Source organism: Boeremia exigua, assembly GCF_020726555.1.
Source record: "Boeremia exigua strain MPI-SDFR-AT-0100 chromosome Unknown C7974scaffold_16, whole genome shotgun sequence".
Lineage (NCBI taxonomy): Eukaryota > Fungi > Ascomycota > Dothideomycetes > Pleosporales > Didymellaceae > Boeremia > Boeremia exigua.
In genome coordinates, this window is record NW_025763533.1 from 556,694 (window position 1) to 576,053 (window position 19,360).

Below are 19,360 nucleotides of genomic sequence, written 5' to 3' on the forward strand. Positions count from 1 at the left end.
TTCTAGTGAGCAAGATCGTCATATTATTGGATTTCAGCAGGCCTAGTTCGATGCAACAACGCATGTACATTGTAGACTAACTTGCACATGGGCGGTTGTTCTTCGGATGGAACCTCAGGTACTTTCAGATCCTCGGCTCTTAGCGGAATCTATGCCGGAACAAACACACCAGTTGCAATTGCCTGCTTCTTTGGAGTGTATCGCCATCTACTGATATATGCTGGAGTGGTGCCTGTTCCATTGTTGCTCGTAGCAAAGGCGCCGATGATAGTACCTGCAGAATTATTGTTAGACAGTGCCGATATCGCAAATGGACTTCTCCTACCAGTGAATGGGCCACTTCCGCCTGACACAATTTCCGCACTCGCAGTTCCCATGCTAACGGCCTCCTTAGGCTTAGACACAGGAGCCGCAAAGAATTTGTAGTGTGAAGCTTCGGTCGCCTCAATGCTGAGACGCACGGGCTGATTGAGCCATGCCCTTGACAGCGGCACCACATTGGCCTCCGGTGCGGTGTAGTTGGGTTTACCGACGGCCTCCACACGCCATCGAAGATGAGGCGCCAAGGTACCGTTGGTGCTGAGATTGATAATGCTAAGATCAATGTGTTGCATCTGAGTCAGAAAAACGGTTACTCCTGCCTCTTCGTCCGCCTGTGTTGGTCGGAAAGACAGGTCTACGCTGTAATCAAACGTAGTGGCGGTTTGTTTACGCGCGATGAACCCAAGACCATCCACAGCTGGCTCATAAACGGTATCAGCAGTCAGATTGACTCTTGAGGGAGAGATTCGTAGGGAGTTCGGATGCCCTGGTGGCGAGATGGCGAACAATGATGTCTTTGGTGGCCTCCAAAACAGCAGCTGCTTGGGAAGCGAGGATCCCACTGCAAAGTCGAGCGCGTCACCTTCGTCAGCAAAAGGGCCCTTTCCCTTGACGCGCTTGTTACTCGGTGGCAAAGGTCCAGACTGCTTGCCGCGAACTTGATCAATGACTGGCCATTTACCCTTTTCCCACTTCATAGGGACAAGTACCGTCTCGCGTCCCATGGGATACACTTCCCAAGCTGGGCCAGATCGAGTAGCAAGTGCTACAGCCCACCACTCACCCGCAGCATCTTGGAAGAAGTCTGCATGTCCAACTGTCTGGAAGTACTCGTCTGTGTTTTTGTTCGTCAAGAACGGATTCCCGGAATACCCTTCGTATGGACCTCGAATGTCCTTTGAACGCGCGAGCGTTGCAGTATGATTCAGTTCTGTACCACCCTCTCCTATCAGAAGGTAGTAATAACCATCTTTCTTGTACAAGTGAGGACCTTCTGGATTGCGATCACCTGTTCCATTCCAAACACGGAAGGGCTCTGTAGATGTACCAGTCTCGATGTTGATTTCACTGATCCAGATGCCAGCGGCGACAGCCATGTAGATCTTTCCATCGTCATCCCAGAAGATGTCTGGATCGATGTCATTGGCAGGATTCTCAATAACTACCGGATCGCTCCATTCGTCCTCGAAGGGATTTTGTGTCTTGAAAAGCAGTACTTTGGGGGCCCAATCGTTCCATTGAACGTAGGAAGTGATCAGATAGAAAGTCTTGTTATGGTATCGGATTGTCGACGCCCAAATACCTTCCATCTGTTGACCTTGATTAGAGAGTTCAGGTAGTTGGCTTGGACGTGTGAGAGCATGACTAGCTAGCCTCCAGTTGACACTGCAACAAGGTCAGCACGGCCTCAAAATGGCCTTTGGTTTGCATCTTACAGGTCTTTGCTGGCGTAAACGGGTACTCCAGGAAACGCTAGGAAGGATGACGTCGTGCAGAAGAAGGTATTGTCCCACTCTTTGACAAAGGTGCAGCTTGGATCAGAATTCCATCCTGGAAGGATAGGGTTGGTGAACGTCTTGTTCCGGTCACTGCAAGACGCCAAAGGAATCAGCGTGATCAACGCCCATAGAGCGTTCTTGAAAGACAACATGATGCGAGCAGTTCGATCTGGGCTCTCCACTTACCAGCCATCGTCGGTCGCCATCTTCTTAGCTACATATACTCACGGCACTTGTACTTCGGTGCTTGATCGTACCTAGATGCTCCGTCACATATGAAGTACCCCGCGTACCTCCTGTACCCCGCGCTACGATCTTTGTAGCATCAATCTCCTATCCGTGTAGACGGGTTTTACAGGATCGACTTTAGCCTAATCTCGTCGCGACCGCATATTCGAGTTTCTAAGAAAGCACGTATAGTCTTCGTACTCGAGCGCGATGCTCCGTGTTGTGTGGTACATGGTTCTCTGGTCACGAGCATTGGCGGCGTCGAGGAGTTGATCTAGGCAGTCCCTAGGCAATCGGAACTTTTCGAAAAGCTCTGCACTGAATCAGCGAATAAGCCAACGTCAGGGATCTAAAATTCCAACTGCGGTGTTAATGAGACCACAATAGACAAGACGACAAGAGGATAGATGCGTACCCTAGTGCACCTGCATTAGCAGTTAGGTGGCTAGAGGTGGATCCATGCCGAGGCCGCGACTTCAGCGAATAAGATGACACTAGTGACCTACCGATTGTTATGGACCCTGAAGTAATTTGATCGTCACATTCGAGAAGTCCTGCAGAAACATTTTCGAAAGCTTTGGAAAACTTCGAAAGCCTTGGAAAACGTGCGGCTGCCCGAATCTAATTGATGAATCTATCGCGAAGCGTGATTCGACCAACGAGCGTAAGCCCGCTTTGTCGCTACCTTACAACCACGCCGAGGATGAACAACGGTGATCTAAACAACACAGCGGCAGAGCGCACTAGAAGGGCACTCGAGGTAGACCCGACGTACCAAAGGCGGTCTTTTGCTATCCATCAGTCTGAGGACGATTCCGAGATCCGGGCAAAATATAGGCCTTTTATCACCGATGATGAGACGTCCAGGACCGATTGGATTTCTCGCCTGGAACTGAGCACAGTATTGAAGATGGTCGAAAACCAGGCTCTTAGCAGCGATCAAGGCAGACTGAGGGTTCTCGTGCTGCATGGTAGCATGCGTAGCCGGTAAGACCAACACTGAACCAAAACTAAGTAGCATTCTTGCTGACAAGGAAGATCATACTCGCGGCTCTTATCGTATGAAGCCAGCCGAATACTGTTCCGTCTTGGCTGCGACGTTCGCATGTACGATCCAAAAGGGCTTCCAGTAAAGGATGACGAGCAGCATTCGCATCCGAAGGTTCAGGAGCTACGCGAGCTTAGCAAATGGAGCGATGGCCATATTTGGATCAGCCCAGAGCAGCATGGCAACGTGACTGCTGTATTCAAGAACCAAATTGACTGGATACCGCTGTCAACAGGCTCAGTCCGGCCCACACAGGGACGAACACTCGCCATCGCGCAGGTGTCTGGAGGCTCACAATCTTTCAACACAGTCAACACTCTGCGAATCCTCGGTCGCTGGATGCGTATGTTTGCTATCCCGAATCAAAGTTCCATTCCAATGGCGTACACGCAATTCACTGAACCGGAAGACGTTGACGGAGGAAGCCGGTTGATGCCAAGCGGCAATAGGGACAGACTTGTGGACTGTATGGAAGAGTTTGTGAAATACACGCTGGTAATGAGACCACATTTCGACCTCTTCGGCGATCGTTTCAGCGAAAGAGAAGAGAAGCAGAAAAAGGTAGAAAAGGAGACGATAGCAAAAGCTGAAGAAGCTGAAGCGTCACCGGATCTCAAAAAGATGTGAGCTTGCTTACATGGCTGAGCGAAATTGGCCATGAATTTGGTTCTGCAGCGAAATAGTCATGCATTAGACCTGGCGCTTGTGACAAAGCAATATCAAATCAAGTCGAGAACGATCGAGGTGAAGCACTTGTGATTTTAGCGTGCTGCGCACAGACCGAACTCGGAGGAGCGCTCCACGTCTTGTCTTCCAGAGGCTATGGTCTGCAAAGTCTCACCTTAAGCAAAGGACTCATTGTTTGCAAGATACGCAATCACGATGTCGAAGAACGTTCGTGATTACATTGACCAAATTGGTCAGCCAAGTAGCTAATTTGATTTTCAGATTGATGACGCAATGAGAATCCGAGACAACCAGCGCCGTTCACGTGCACGGCGGAAGGACCTGATTAAAGACTTGCAAACTCGGGTGCAAGAGTTCGAGTTGAAGGGAGTCGCTGCGACACAGGACATGCAGCGAGCAGCACGCAAGGTTGCACAAGAAAATGAGAGATTAAGAACTCTGCTTGCTCGTCACGGGATCTTGAAAGAAGAGATTGAATCTTTTCTCCTGTCCTGCGAGACGACAGGGAGGCCAATTGAATCGGAACCGCAGGTGATGGGTGCAAGAAGCTCGGGTGCTCAATACTTATATCCAAACAACCCTGGGCCACGTCTGATACACACAAACTCCCTGAGTCCAGCCTGTCCACAAGAATACAGTCCTCATGCATCACCGGTTCAACTATCAAGGCGAACTGCGCAGATTGCGAGGCAGGAGTCAGAACAGTCAATTCGACCGAGCGGCCCAATGACCAGATGTGGCACAGCGACACAATGCGGGTCCTACACAAATATCTCGACTCGTGCTGAAGTCGAGGCCACCATTATGTCACGGCCCGTGGAAGCTTGCAGACAAGCCGAGAGCTACTATGCCAGTCCAAGTGAGACCGACTCCTCTCCACCACCATCGAGACCACAAGAAAACCGGTCAGAACCCACGTATGCGGAACACGCGCCATCCATTACACAAAGCCAAGCCTGTTGCCCTCCCCCAGGGCCACCATTAGAGGTTGGCATGGACGACGCAGGCTGCCCAAGCACGGCTGACTGCTTCTGTCCTCCAATGATATCGGTGTCTCTACCAACGCACAAGGTAAATCAGGGCAACGATGAGATATCGTGCGAGACAGCCGCTACGATAATTGCACAGATGCGAGGGGATGGTGATGACGCAGCTGCGCGAGCCTCGATCGGGTGTGGCCCGGGACAAGTGTGCAGCATCAAGAACTCGTTTCTCATGCAGATCATGGACGAACGGTAGCAAGGCACTCTTTGTGTGCTTTTTTAGTATTGGCGTACTGTATATTTTGCCTCTAGGCACGTCCGACCAGCCACCTGGTAAAAGGCAGCATCAGGCAAAAAGAATCAATAATCTCATCTGGACACTTTGTACTAGGATAGAGTTGTTCGGTGATGGCCATTCGGTATTAGCTATAACAAACATGGGTTGGATCCTACAAAACGTCAAGTGGCTGGTCAGACATGACTGTGTGCAGCAAAAGCTCTAGTGGCAAGCAAGTTCTCCGACAATTAGCACGACTACGGCTATTCTACGTCAGACTTTACGTATCCCTAGACGCCAATACTCCGTGTACTCGAGAATGTAAATAAATGTTTTAACGTTAACCCGCATGAAATGAGGATAGACAAGGAAAGATGGCTAGATGCCAAGATCAAAAGAAAAGGGCGTGGTACTCGGTAATTGGATACTGAGCATGCACAATGGGCATGTGGGCATGGAAAGTGAGGCTGTAAGCGCGGTATGCCAGCATGGCAACAGTACTACTGCGGACACGCCGGCATATGCATGTACCACTTGACCAATACAGCACGCGATGCCTGAAGCCATACGTACGCGCTTCCAAAAGGCTGATGCAGTGGAAGGTTGACAACTCGGTGCGGGCCGCTGGTACAGGTCGCCGCGAGCTCGAGCTGAAACCACGTAGAAACTACCCCTCGAAAATAAGGCAACACGCCACCAAAGAAGACATCCACGCTTAGTAAAAGATCCTGATAGACTCGTCCGCGTCGTCTTGATCACCATCAAGCTTCCAAAGATCGTCGACTCTCTTGAACTTCCCACCACTTTCCGCGAGATCCTCGGAAGCCTTCATGATGCAGCTGAACACCAAGTTCCAGCCGTTCAGCCCAGTAGCATGGAAGACCTCGGCAACAGCCGCTCTCCTGCTGCCACATTTGACCATCTTGTAGATCTGGCGTCCACCAGTGACAGAACCTGCGGGTCCAAACAAGTCCATAGCTTGTGTGCTACTGAAGACAAGACAGTACGCCAGATCTGCAGCCTCTAAGGCCTTGAACCTGGCTTCGGTACAGGGCTGGCACCGCCTGGTGCATGACATGGCAGCCGCTTTAGAAACATGCACTGCGGTGCAATCGATAACCTCGTCGTCCAGTGGAGTAGTGAGAGCAGCTGATGCCCAGATCTTAGGTGTCTGGATATCTGCTGGCTTCGCAACGCTCGAAGGGAGCTCGTCGGCCTCAGAGTACGCCAATACCGCGCACTCCATGCGTTTAAGCAGAGCGTTGCTGGGCTTCTCGTACCAAGTCTCGGTTGTACCGTACTGGATCAGCCATTTGACTTCTTCGAAATCGGTAGCTTGTGCGCGGTGCGAGGTCATAAAAACGTTGCGCCGGAATGGAAGGATACGGACGATTGTGCTCGAGTTGTAAAAGCATTCGTCACGGTATTTTGATGGGATCAACACTTCAGGCAACGAGATTTCGATGTTGGGGCTGTATAGGCTGTTGAACACAGGAGGTGGGGGTGGGGGTGGGGGCGGACAATATACAACTGGAGGAGGAGGTGGTGGTGGAGGTGGCGGCGGTGGAGGCGGCGGTGGAGGCTCCCAGAACGTCAGCACAATTTCGAATTTTCAGCTGCTACAGTACTTACTGGTGGAGGAGGAGGAGGTGGTGGCGGGGCCATGATTCCAGGTAGTGGTGGCAATCGGATAGGTATTTGCTAAGATTTGTCAATAGGTATTGAAAACTCCATGTTACAATAGTGTGTCTTACGTATGGGTTGAGATGCATTGGTGGTGGTGGTGGTGGAGGAGGAGGAGGAGGAGGAGGAGGAGGAGGAGGAGGCTTGATACTCGATTAGTCCATTGAAGTTTAGAAGACGGGGGCAACTTACTGGTGCCTGTGGAGAAAAACTGCGGAATCGCCTGTCTTGGTAGGCTTGTAGAAGAAAGTCGTGGCAGAAAGGACAATTGTTGTTGGTGTCTCTAAGATAGTTATGATAGCGATATTTTCCATTCCGCATCATGGTGTTGGTATGAATGATGGGACGAGACTCGCCCTCCAGCTCCTCGTCTGAGTCGACATCGCTTTTCGCGACCTTGAGCTCCTGATGCGGGACATTGAAATTGGAAACATCTACGGATGGTTCTCTGTTGATAATCACCAGATCGTCCGAATCTGAGTCCATGGCAAATGCTTGGTTATCAGAGTTGGATCTGAATAGAAGTGGATATAGTGGAATACGCAGCTCTGAGTCGAACCATGTTTGCCCATATATACTCCCGTCAACCGAGTACGACTGATGGCGCGCTATCGACTCTGGAATGGCCAAACATGCAATGCAGGAAGGCAGCAGGCTACACACAGGCTACTGCATACCTCATGAGCGTGTGTTGTAGTAGCGAATGAGGCGGTTGCCTCGATTGCCTTCAGAAAGAGACTAAACACTGCAATGAGCCCGATGTTCGGCCTCCAGCGAGAAGGCCTGGTGCATCGGTACGAGGCACGATTGGCTTGAACTGCAGCGCCCATGTGCGTGTGTAACGAATGACCTGGCTGCGTCACCACCGGAATAAGTCCCAAGGCAGTGGTACGTTCTTGGAGTCTGTTCGTCAACCTGCACAATTGACTCAGCGATCAATTACCTTGGATCTGGCTTCCAGTCTTCATGCAAAACCAGCCGAACTTACCTGACTTACCAGCCTCACTTTGACAGCGAGGCGACAGGAACAAGATTCCAAGGCTATCCGGTGAGACTCCAATCCAAAGGATGTGCGTCTCTTCAATCATTGGGTGGCCTCCTGCGCGGGGTCTACGAGGAGGGCGCTCAGAAGCTTATCCGCTGACTCCGCTATCGACCCAAGCGTGAGGCCCTTCGGTCTGATCATCAGTCGTGCTACCTGGCATCGAATGATTCAGCCGAGATCCCTCCAATTGAGTATACCCGCCTCATCACCCTTTCGCAGGTGCGACCAACGCCCTCAACCAGAAGCCACGATAAGCCATAATCCCAGCCTCTGCAGAACTTGGTTCCAGTCCTAGTTCACAGGCTGTCATTCGCGTCCAGTCTCAATCCCTTCTCCGCCCTAGCTGTATAGCGGGCTCGGAAAGCGATCCAATTGGAAGCAATGGCCGCGAGAGAAGGTATGTATCTAGCTCGGTGTAACCATCAACGTCCCTGCATGAGCAGAGTGGCTGAAAGAGCGGTCAAGAATGCAGCTAAGAAGGACAGTTCGGGACATATACCTTGAAGGATGTCGATAAGGTAGGTACTCCAGTACATTGAGACTGAGTGAAGACCCAGTTTCAGCCTCGCGCCAAGATCAATATGTGAAGACAGGGCCAAAGTATTCGTTACGCTCTTTCCTCTTACGTCTTGCCGCGTGGGGAAATAGACGTGAGGCTTGACCGGACAACTTCATCGATAAGTCAGCGATTGTCTACAACGAGAAGATAAAGACGAGGCGGCGAAGCACCAGTCCGGTTCTCGATGGGTCCTCACCGGCGGTGGAGCCAGAGTCCCGGATGGGTATCGAGGGCTAAAGCCTTCTCCAGACTGCAGGAATGCAGACATGCAACAGGGCCTGTTTGGGATCCAGGGTCGATATCGCAGCGAAAGTGCCAGCAGATGGTCGGAAGAGAAACAAGAATTGGATGGTGATCACGCCGATCTTATAGTGCAGGTTGGGATCCACCTGGTCCAGGTAAGGATCCTGGCGTCCAGGGGGATCACAAGGAAGCACAAGGCAGACTCATTCGCAGTCTCTAGATCCGAGGTAGTGAGGCGGAAGAACGACCGGTCAGTGCAGTAGCATGAATAGCCACCAGATTCCCCGGAGGGAATCGCAAACCGCCTAGCTGCAGGGCTACTACGGGCTTTTATAGAGACTGAATCTTGGCAGCTGCCTGCCTGATGAGCCTCATACACGTGGTTTTGGAGAAAGCCTGGAGGGCCAAATAGTGTAGTCCAGATAAAGATTGAAGGACCAAACGCTCACATGCATCGGCGACTGCCGAGTGAATTGACTAGACCGCTTTCAGCTTTAGTGCGCCAAGTATCTCTCGCTGGGCCGCGCGACGGCGTCATTGCATCGAGCTTCAAGCAAGCTACCGCATCGCCGCATCGTCAAATCGCCGCCTCCACACGCCCGTCCTCGAATCCTGCATATCCAAAAAGACACGATGGCGAACGGGTATGAATGCACTGTGCTCAAATCATAACACAGAGGCTAACATCAGTAGCTGGGCACCATTCATCGGACTTTTAGTCACCGCGATCTTCTGTGGAGCGGCATGGTTCCTCGCCCCCAAGGGTGAGAACCAGACGTACGTTCCACCCCGTCTCCCCCTACAAACCAGGCCTCTTGAGCCTCGCTGCGACCGCGACAACAATGCGCGCCACCTCGATGGCCAATGTTACACATCGACATATCATGCCCGTGCTAACAATACCACAGCGTCTGGCGCTCAACCCTCGTCCTTTCCGCCGCTGCAATGTATATCATGTGGGCCATTACATTCCTCGCACAACTCCACCCGCTCATCTCGCCCATACGGGACCACCTGCGACCGGAGTACAACCAAGGGTAGACAGATCGAGTCGAGCGATACTCTGCGGAGGAGGAGGAGGGACAAACGAGCTGCAATATATTGAGAACTGGCGAAACGTACTGAGCTCCTGGCTGCTGAGCATGTCGCAGATGCTGGACAAGCAGAGCAGGGCATTTCGACACTTGAGCGCATTGTATAGTTGGCTGGGCGTTATGTGGAATCTGGGTTGTATAAATATATGAAGCATTTGAGCACAATCGTTTCTGACCTCTGGCATGAATTTCGTGTACTACAAGCGATGTGCTCGACATGAACTGCGCCCGTAAACCTTGGCATAGGGAAGAGCAAACAGGTATTATGTTGTATCCTATCCTATATCCCCCCGAACTGTTGTCTTACCCAACCCCCTTGATCCAGCTCTCTACCCCTCCAAGAATGCCTTCGATCTCACCCCCCTCATCTTCCCACCCCACCCCTAATCCAGCCTGCCTCACCACACTCCCCGCAACGACCCATCTCAACCCCGCGCCGACCCCAACCAACAAACCCGCCCTGACGTAGCCACAATCCATGAGTATCTCCAGCGCCGCAACATTATTCACAATGACCGCCCAACTGACCGCCGTCGCGCTGCTCGGCAAGTCATAGTCCCAGATAATCAGCAGTATAGGGAACAGCTTCGTGCAGCTGCTCACCAACAGCGCCGTAGTCAGCGGCGTCGGATGCGGGTAGTACGGCACGAAGCGCGACCACACGCAGCGCAGCGCGGGCGGGAGCGACGCCGGGTTGAGCCCCGTGAGGAGCCGGATCGGGAGGTGAAACGCGAGCGTGCTGAGCGTGACGAGAGCCAGGAAGAACAGGTACTGCAGTATGAGCGGCTGGGCCTGCAGGATGGCGGCGTTGGTGGGCGGGAGCGAGGCGGGTGTCGACGCGTGGTGTGGGGAATCGGGTGGGAGCGGGAGTTTCTCGATGCGCGCCCAGGTGAGGTAGACGTCGAAGAGGAGGAGCAGGATGCCGAGGCGGAGGATGGAGCGCTGGGGGTGTTAGTATTTGTGTGGTGGGAGGGAGAGGTGCGGGTACGTCGAATTTGTCGTCGTCGCGGCCAAGGCGGTTGAAGAGGAGATGGCGGTAGACCTGCACGCTTAGCTGCTTTGTTCTGTGAGTTTGGAATACGGGAACGTACTTGGGGTTTAATCAAGACCAGATCAATGAAGAGCACCACAAAGTCATGCTCGACATACTTGTCAGCGAACTTCTTGCAGCGCGGACATTGTGTCAAGCGCACGCCCTTTCCCAGAGCGCGATCGTCAGCTTTCGAATACTCGGTGTACAATGTCTTCACGGGATAACGGCACTCTATGCAGATGGGCATAGCTTTGCAGCCATTGGGTGAGGCTCTGCGGGTGTGGAGGTGGGGTTGTGGAGCTTCGAGGTGTGGGTGTGTTGTTTAGTGCGGAGTTTAGCTCATCACTTTAAATCCGTCACTCTCAGGATATGAAGTGGTACAGTTGGGTGTTATGCGTATCATTCGTTATTCATGATCGTACATCTTGTGTACACATTGTAATACCCCTAGCGGTTCAGATTATACCACCTCAAAGAAATCCCCTGAACGATAAATTGAAAGCATGTCTTCAAACATCCTGCCGTGATTGCGTAGAAGGAAACACCCCTTCTTGGTGCCTAGCCGGACCAGATAACGTCTACTAAACGTATGCAACTCGTGTCGCTCTCAAGTGAGAGTAGACATCATAGCTGCAACGAGCTTCGGGTTCGGCCGATCGCGTCGTCCTACCGGATATCAATTTGCCGTTCTCAATGGGCCGAGCGGACAAGGGCTAACCTACCCTTTTTGTCCCTGTCAACACGAACAACCTCGCGACGAGGCTCACGGCGTTCGTAGACCACGTCGTAATCTTCACCACGTTCATATTTAAGCAGCTGGCGTTCTTCCTCTAGCGAGCGAATCTCGTCTCGAATATCGCGTTCCGTTCGATCCCTCTGGCGAACCAGTTGACGGCCCTCCGGTAAGAATGCCGTTGCTGGCCCATGCATGGTCGCTGAACGTTCGATCTCGACATACTTCTCGTGCTCATGTCTGGGCGGCGATAAGCTTCGTACCGATGGCTCATAGACTGTTGGTGCGCGATGTGGTGGTGGCATTGCGTACACAGAACCTGGTGGTGGCGGCGGGGGCGCTGCATAAACAGACGCAGGGGGAGGTGGTGCAGCATAGACCGAGCCAGGAGGAGGAGGTGGTGGTGCTGCGTAGACAGAGGGTGGTGGTGGTGGTGCTGCTACAAACTCCGGAGGCGGTGGCGGAGGTGGTGCGGACAACTCCTCGACTCGCTCTTCGTAAACGTATGTCATTTTCTCTGTCAAAATATCAGATATCGGTCCAAAACACGGCTTGTTCGTCATACCCTCTTTGTAGTTCTCGCTAACCTTTATGCACTCATCAATGTGCTCCTTCTCGAGAGCACGAGTGATGATGATGAAGTCGTCCTAGCACAGTCAGTGAGGCCCCTACAGATCTTCGGAAGCTGCCTACCTCTTCCTCGAAAGGATAGCCGAGCTCAATAATTGCCTGTCTTTTCACCAGTCGCTTTGGCAGTCTGGTCTTGCCCCTCTTGCCCCAAGTCGCGCGAGGAAGTTGGATCTCTGAGACGCTCTCAGACGATGAACTTCGCCTGGAACCCGCGATACTTTTGCTTCTTCGTACTCTGCTCTTGTTCCTTGAAACCTCGATCTCGCGGTACTCTTCCCGCTCCCTGCCTCTGCCGCCAAGATCCCCGTAAGCAAGATCCTCGTCAGACTGCCTAAATCGTCGTCGTTCTGGTGACCTACGACGTTCACGAATTGGCAGCGGAATAGGCACGTTGGCAGGTGGGCGGTACTCGTGATACTCGTTTCTTTCGAATTTTTCGACCTCTCCATAGCGAGGTAGGGGACGGCGATCAAATGTGTCCAGAGATGACTGTCTCCGGATGTACTGTGGACGTGCTGGCTTTCGCGGCCTGGAGACCTGGGTTTTGATGTCGATATTGATGTCCTCGTCAATGACAGACTTCCGACGATAAGGGGCAAGTGCTTGGTTCGCTACTTCAGAAGGCGTGCGCTCGTCGAAGATGTCGTTTCGGCGGGGAGGAGCACGGCGCTCGAAACGATCATCCTCGAAGAAACGCTCCCTCTCTGCAACGCGAGTAGGTTGCCTGCTGGGTGGACCATGGCGGTCGTAGTCTTCATGAATGTCAACATCACGGCGGCCTCCAGGAAAGCGGTCGTGCTCTTGAAAGCGGATGTGCTCGTGTTCGTCGTCGCGGCTAGGAGGACCGCGGCCGCCCCTCATGCGCTCGAACCTATCGCGATCCCACCGTTGACCGCCACCGCGAGGAGGCTCGTCCTCGTAGCTTGCGAGGTTACCAGTTGAAGAGCGATACATGGCTGTGCTGATGGGAGTTGAACTGGTATGCCAGCCCTGCCTGTCTACTTAAGACCCTGTGCTGCGGGGTGTTGCGTTGCCGGATTTCCGTCCCAGAGAGATGCTTTTGTACTGAGGACACAACGCAAGAAATACTTGAGAGCAGCGCTAGTCGAGTCGGGTCTGAGTGAAGAAGCACGGCGCACGGCTGCGAATATATTGCCGTAGGCTGGAGTGCTGGTGGTATGCGGGTGCAACCTTGGTCAAGCAACAACGTCATCGCAGTAAGTAGGCGCAATTCGCGGCGCGATTGGGCGCTCGTGCCCCTGCGTCGTGATTTGCGGTCGGGCCATGATTGCCGCTGCGCCCTCTGTGGACAGTTTCAAAGTGGAAAATCAAGTGCCTGACGCATACAGTTCGGGCATATTCTGAGGTTGGGCATGTTTGGGCGTCACAATCGGCTTTGGGTCTTCCCTTACAAGAGAACAAAAAGACAGCAGACCCCGAGGCAGTTCAAGTTACAGGAACACGAGACTTGACTCTGCCCAATTTCCAGAGTTTTCGCAGCCACAGGGCCATCCCTACCCTCGAATTGTCACCAGACTCGACCGGAGAGGCGCATGGGAGGCGCATGCGCTCCCCAAAGAGTGACGTCACTGCTTTTGGAAGGAGCGGTCCCTGTTCGGTGGGGTACAACTTGAGCCAAATCCTCAGCCTCAACTGCACGCGTGAACTGCTGCATAAGTTACATCGCATCTGCGCTAAGACTGCCAACTCCTGCCACTTTCTTTATCTACGGGAGCGGCCCGGCGCCGCCTTTTCTCTGTGCATAATCCGCCTCAACACGATGATCGTGGTACACTAGTACAAGTATGCTATACATGTGCTGGAGTAATGACAGCCTCGTGTGAACTAATTATTGCTGGCTGCATTCTTGATATAGACAAGAGATTGCAATAGTGTTTCACGAGATCTCGACTTGGTGCAGGTAACACCCATCTATATGTAGTAGTTTACAAAGTACATGTTATTTTATACATAGTGTACAACCACCAGGCGTTCTTTTCTGAGCGACACGTCTGTCTATTTCTTCCCAACCAACTCCTCGATCCTCTTCTGCACATAGTCAACATCATGCGGTCTGCCCTTCATGGCGCCCATGACCTTGCCCATGATAGGACCATATGCCCTTTTGGCTTCCTCGAATCCAGCGATCGCCTGGTCGATGATGCTGTTCACTTCGGTCTCCGACACTTTGGGGATGTCTTCCGCGTACTTTTTCAACACGTCCAAGTGCGCCTGCTCTTTTTCTACCAGGTCCGGGCGCTTCGCGCTTGTGCACTCCTCTATTGTGGCATTTGCAGCCTTGATCTGCTTCTGGACCAACGCGTACAATGTGCCATCGTTCTCGATTGGCTTCGCGGTTTTGGAGGCGTTGATGATCTCGGCTTGGAGTGCGCGGATGACATTGAGGGCGGGTTTGTTCTTCGCACGCATTGCAGTCTTGAGGTCGGACTGTAGTCTTGGTAGAACGACAGACTCAGAAGTCGATGTAGACGAATAGCGAAGGGTAGCATGGCGAAGGCAGGCAGATTGCGAGGTAGAGAAAGCTGTGCGCAGCATCGTAGGCCTGAAGAATGCCATGGCCGTCGTCTGATGGGCTGATGTCGATTGAGAAGAAGCGATTCAAAATTACGCAACTACGACGATAATTGGAGTATGGACTTGAGCCTGAGGTCGGGCGAAACACTACTGCCTGGTTGGTGCGCAAGCAAGTGCATGGGTGAAAGACAAAGGATCCACCAAAAGCTCCCGAGCTCAGACGCGCAGAGCTGTCGCGCTAAGCCAGCTTCTGTTGTCTCCATCAACTTTCCACCACAGCACATTGACCACCCGCAATTGCAGTCCGACACCCTGCTCGACTCGAAGTCTGGCGCGCTTTCTTTTTATCAGCAACATCTCAGTACGTGCGCGCGATTAATGTCTGCGCTTGAAGGCCAGCGCGCGTCACCAACCACCACATAAAGCTCGCTCTCACCAGGCCGCCGCCCGTCCACTACATCCTTGGCCGCACATCATGAACTTCGGAGTACCCACGACGCCTCAGCGTCCTACGCCGGGCATGTTCATCAACACCCCTGCGCCGAACCGAGGCGGACTGGTACGGCAGCCGTCTATGTCCCAACAGCGACAGCCATCCATTGCGCAGCCTCAGCAGCAGCCGCAACAGCCAGCACAAGCACTTCCTGCGCCGCCAGCTGTAAGCGCCATTGAGCGTGCTGCGCGGACAATCAACAGCATGTTGGACCGCGACAACCGCTATCCTCCATTAGAAGCCTATGTCGGACGTAAGTAGCGCGACAGAGATGGGACACGAGCGCTGTTGGGTATTAACGAAAGTACAGAGGGCATGTCTGGAGAGTACGAATTACCGACGAACCCAGCGTGGGCGCCATTTCAAAAGCTACGAACGTACCGACTCCCAGAAGCCGTCTTTGAGCAAGTGGATCACACGCAAATGTCGACGCAAATGGGCTTGTTCGCGGAGATTAATCATGCTTGGGTGGTTGTGGACAACCAGGTCTACCTCTGGGACTACACGCACCCGAACCCTGAGCTTGTAGGATTCGAAGAGCAGCCAAGCAACATCACTTGCGTAAAGCTGGTCAAGCCGCGCGCAAAGGTCTTTGTCGACACAATCGAATACCTACTGGTGGTTGCGACAGTCACGGACATCTTCCTGATCGCTGTCGAGTGCCAGCGAGGGCCTGAGGGAGTTCACGGCATTACTTTGTATCGAACCGGGCTCTCTACTTCTGTGAGGAGGATCACGGTAACAGCGATCGCAGGATCGGATAAGACGGGCCGCATCTTCTTTGGAGACGGGAGCACAGAGGATGTGTATGAGCTGAACTACCAGCAAGAGGATCGGTGGTTTTCCAGCAAGTGCAGCAAGACAAACCATGTCTCTAAAGCTGTAGGACTTCCTGCGTTGCCCTTCTATGGCACTACACAGCAGGCGGGCATCGTACAGATGGTTGTCGATGACACACGGAACCTTTTGTACACGCTCTCGACGAACAGCACTGTGAAGGTCTACCACATGCGCGCACCTGCAACTCTCGAATGCGTCATCACACGGACTGTCTCGAATCTGCAAACTATGTGCAGCCATATCGTTCGTCAGTCAGAAGTTCTGAATAAGATGGAGATCGTCTCTCTGAGCCCTATCGCAAGCACAGAAGCGGATCATCTTTCCCTCATGGCAACAACGTCTACTGGATGCAGGCTGTATCTGAGCACGACATCAGGTGGTTGGAACAGCGACAGCACAAGTGCGCCGAACAGCATGCAGTTGCGCCATGTTCGCTTCCCCCCTGACGATGGCCAAACCCCCCACCAGACCAACTCCACTCAGCTGCAACCGTACCAGGGAGGTGCCCCGCTAGGCATCAATTCCAAATACCTGAAAGAGACCAAGTACGGTAACAGGTTTGCACCTGGGTCTTTTTTCTCGTTTGTGCTCAAGTCAGAGAATGAACGAAATCAGACACTCTTCATCTCTGCTCCCCATTCCGGTCTGCTCGGCCAGCGTGAGAGTTCCGAGCCCCCACGGTACACTGAGACTGGCCTGTCACTAGAGCTTGTAGGCAAAATCCAGGATATGGGGCAGGTATCTGAGCCTTTCTCTGCCAGGAACGAACCTTTGGGATTTGGTAACGAACTCGCAACACAGTTCGACAAGCCCCTTACCGAGTACGCCATCATCACATCTTTCGGAATCGAGACGGTACGACGGAAGCGACTTGTTGATATTTTCGCTGCCCTTGTGAAATATGGGGGCGGTCAGGAGGGTACTGAAGCCGACATCAAGAAGCTTGCAAGACAGTATGGCCTTGCCGAGACAGCGGCCACTGCTCTGGCCGTGGCTTGTAATCAAGGCTCTGATGTTGGGCCAGATTCTCGGATTGCTAAGATCACAGATCCCGAGGTGACCGAGTTTGCTCGCAAGGTTTTCATCGAGTTTGGCGGCAAGGCGCATCTGACGGAGAGCGCGACAGTTGAGGGGCCGAGTGTCGAGAATGTTCGAGCATCGCCACGACACGATGGTATTGCGATGTACGTGGCACGCCTTGTGCGATCTATTTGGTATTCTCCGGTGATCAAAGAAGAAGCCACACCGGCCGGTCCTCTCCTTGCATCAGCTGTGAAGGTCAGCAAGCTACAGGACATCCAGCGCGCGCTGATGGACCTGCAAAAGTTCCTTGATGATAACAAGTCGTTCATTGAAGGTCTTGCAGGGCCTGAAGCCTTGGGTCGTGTCTCATCTAGACAAGAGGAAGTCGAGCTCCAGGGCGAGCATAGGGCGTTGACCAGCCTGGTCACGCTCGTGAACGACATGGTGGAAGGGATATCTTTTGTTCTTCTTCTCTTCGAAGAGCGACTCGAGGACGTCATGGCCCTGCTCGACCCCAGCACGCACGTAATGGCTCGGCGTATGACTTTCCAGGCACTCTTCTCCGTCAAGGAGGGTCGAGATCTTGCCAAGGACTTGGTCAAGGCCATCGTTAATCGCAGCATTGCAAAGGGTTCCAATGTTGAATCAGTCGCAGAGTCTCTAAGGAGGAAATGTGGCAGCTTCTGTAGTGCCGACGACGTCATGATCTTCCGTGGTCAAGAAGCTGTAAAGAAGGCAGAAGACATGGGTGCGAACGCTGAGCGCGGACGCATCTTGCTTAACGATAGTCTTGGTCTGTTCGAACAGGTCGCAAAGAGCCTGACTTTTGACAACTTGGCTTCGACGATTGATCAGTACATACGGCTTGAGTTCTATGCCGGTAAGTCAGAGCACTCCACAACCCGCGCTTTCACTGAATTGTATCCTAGGCGCCATCCGACTGTCACTCAAGGTTGCGCAAGAGTGGGACCGTGGCAACAAGGCCTTGTCATGGATCCGAGACCGTGACGACCCCAATGTAGACCCCAATGATGTGCGAAAGGACTTTTACGAGAAACGTGCGGCATGCTATGACCTCGTTCTCCGGGTCGTCGAGGCAGTCGACCAAGCATACAACAGGCAAGGACCTGTAGCAGATGGCGTCGTATCACAAGTCACACGACGCAAGTTTGAAGCATACGAACAGATCAACAACTCAGATGACGAGGTGTTCCAAAACTACCTGTACGATTGGTACATGCAGAAAGGTTGGGCAGAACGGTTGCTGGAGATTAATTCGCCATTCGTCGTTGAATATCTGCGCCAGAGCTCAGAGAGGGATGTCGCTCACGCAGATCTTCTTTGGCGCTACTACGCCCATTATAACGACTACTTGAGCGCCGCAGAGACACAGTACCAACTTGCAAAGAGTCTACTCAATCTACCACTGGAAAAGCGCATCGAATATCTCTCATTCGCAAAGGCCAATGCATCAACGCGCATGACTGGCTTTTCGGAGACTGGAGTCCGAAATAGGCAGTCAAGACAGGAGCTTCTGCGAAACATTGCCGATCACCTCGACATTGCAAACATCCAAGATGACATTCTGGGAAAGCTTAAGAGTGACGATCGACTCGCCGCCGATCCAGCTCGTAAGGAGCAAGTGCTTGGACTCCTGAATGGTCAGATTCAGCCGCTAGATGAGGTATGTTTTCGACAAGATTCTATCACCTCAGTTACTGACACACGAAATAGCTATATCACAACTACGCCGATCAGGCTGGATACTACGACGTTTGTTTACTCATCTACCACGCTGCAGACTACCGCAACATTCCCGACGTCCGCAACACCTGGTCGAACCTAATTGAGCAAGTTCACAAGCAGGCTCTTGGTGATAGGGTGGCGCAGCCATGGGAATCGCTTGCCCTCAAGGTCGAGGAGATTGGTCGCCGCGTCAACATGAACGAGAACGTCTTCCCCGTAAACATTGTCCTTCAGCTCCTCCTCCAGTATGACATCGAGTACTACAGACACGACGCTGCTTCTATGACACCGGAGCATATCCTCAATGTGAACCTCACATGGCCCATCGACGTCCTCGTTCGCCTCAACGCGCCCTTCGAGCACCTCGTTGCGACCTTCGAGGCGCTATGGTACGCGCAAGAAGCTCCCTTTACCAACCGAAACAAGAAGCTGCTCGTCAAATGGTGCATCTACTCAGTCGAGCAGTGGGGCATCACTAGCAGGCGCTCAGGCGCACTGTTCGGCAGCGCCGAGAATGCCATCGGCCTTGCTGAGTTTCTGAGAGTCGTGCTTGGCAGCGACACGCTGGGCCGCACTGCAGACGACCAGCAGTGGCTGCAGCGGGCTCGCGACGTTCGGGATCTGGTCGAGGAGGCAGCGCGTTGACATGGAGAGGGGACA

General features: G+C 52.9%; 9 protein-coding genes across 9 annotated transcripts; 4 read left to right on the top strand and 5 right to left on the bottom strand.

Moving 5' to 3' along the window:
• Positions 1-149: 149 nt before the first annotated feature.
• C7974DRAFT_324129 (xylosidase : arabinofuranosidase) lies at positions 150-1,972 on the bottom strand (the record flags this gene model as incomplete). Its single annotated transcript, XM_046138943.1, has 3 exons — positions 150-274; positions 326-1,707; positions 1,758-1,972. The coding sequence occupies 3 exons, from the start codon at positions 1,970-1,972 to the stop codon at positions 150-152; spliced, it is 1,722 nt and encodes a 573-aa protein (XP_045991020.1).
• Positions 1,973-2,751: 779 nt separating this feature from the next.
• C7974DRAFT_418898 (flavoprotein-like protein) lies at positions 2,752-3,723 on the top strand (the record flags this gene model as incomplete). Its single annotated transcript, XM_046144187.1, has 2 exons — positions 2,752-3,035; positions 3,087-3,723. 2 exons carry the CDS (start codon positions 2,752-2,754, stop codon positions 3,721-3,723), a joined length of 921 nt encoding a protein of 306 aa, XP_045991021.1.
• Positions 3,724-3,919: 196 nt separating this feature from the next.
• C7974DRAFT_89028 (uncharacterized protein) lies at positions 3,920-5,390 on the top strand. Its single transcript, XM_046147450.1, has one exon. It carries the CDS (start codon positions 4,057-4,059, stop codon positions 5,020-5,022), a length of 966 nt encoding a protein of 321 aa, XP_045991022.1. The 5' UTR covers positions 3,920-4,056; the 3' UTR covers positions 5,023-5,390.
• Positions 5,391-6,770, bottom strand: C7974DRAFT_89237 (uncharacterized protein). The gene is made up of 2 exons (XM_046147452.1): positions 6,676-6,770; positions 5,391-6,625 (listed from the first exon to the last, which is right to left on the bottom strand). The coding sequence occupies exons 1-2, from the start codon at positions 6,706-6,708 to the stop codon at positions 5,759-5,761; spliced, it is 900 nt and encodes a 299-aa protein (XP_045991023.1). The 5' UTR covers positions 6,709-6,770; the 3' UTR covers positions 5,391-5,758.
• A 2,424-nt stretch (positions 6,771-9,194) lies between these two features.
• On the top strand, positions 9,195-10,028 carry C7974DRAFT_406790 (ATP synthase subunit H-domain-containing protein). The gene is made up of 2 exons (XM_046143172.1): positions 9,195-9,350; positions 9,482-10,028. Exons 1-2 carry the CDS (start codon positions 9,220-9,222, stop codon positions 9,612-9,614), a joined length of 264 nt encoding a protein of 87 aa, XP_045991024.1. The 5' UTR covers positions 9,195-9,219; the 3' UTR covers positions 9,615-10,028.
• C7974DRAFT_88975 (Arv1-like family-domain-containing protein) lies at positions 9,825-11,032 on the bottom strand. The gene is made up of 3 exons (XM_046147449.1): positions 10,759-11,032; positions 10,656-10,709; positions 9,825-10,609 (listed from the first exon to the last, which is right to left on the bottom strand). Exons 1-3 carry the CDS (start codon positions 10,945-10,947, stop codon positions 9,971-9,973), a joined length of 882 nt encoding a protein of 293 aa, XP_045991025.1. The 5' UTR covers positions 10,948-11,032; the 3' UTR covers positions 9,825-9,970.
• Position 11,033: 1 nt separating this feature from the next.
• Positions 11,034-13,477, bottom strand: C7974DRAFT_88974 (uncharacterized protein). The gene is made up of 2 exons (XM_046147448.1): positions 12,127-13,477; positions 11,034-12,080 (listed from the first exon to the last, which is right to left on the bottom strand). Exons 1-2 carry the CDS (start codon positions 13,015-13,017, stop codon positions 11,391-11,393), a joined length of 1,581 nt encoding a protein of 526 aa, XP_045991026.1. The 5' UTR covers positions 13,018-13,477; the 3' UTR covers positions 11,034-11,390.
• Positions 13,478-13,915: 438 nt separating this feature from the next.
• Positions 13,916-14,792, bottom strand: C7974DRAFT_88972 (uncharacterized protein). The gene has a single exon (XM_046147447.1). The coding sequence runs from the start codon at positions 14,638-14,640 to the stop codon at positions 14,080-14,082; it is 561 nt and encodes a 186-aa protein (XP_045991027.1). The 5' UTR covers positions 14,641-14,792; the 3' UTR covers positions 13,916-14,079.
• Positions 14,793-15,073: 281 nt separating this feature from the next.
• On the top strand, positions 15,074-19,345 carry C7974DRAFT_323761 (Non-repetitive/WGA-negative nucleoporin C-terminal-domain-containing protein; the record flags this gene model as incomplete). The annotated part of the gene is made up of 4 exons (XM_046138921.1): positions 15,074-15,344; positions 15,402-17,834; positions 17,884-18,638; positions 18,689-19,345. 4 exons carry the CDS (start codon positions 15,074-15,076, stop codon positions 19,343-19,345), a joined length of 4,116 nt encoding a protein of 1,371 aa, XP_045991028.1.
• Between the last annotated feature and the right edge of the window lie 15 nt (positions 19,346-19,360).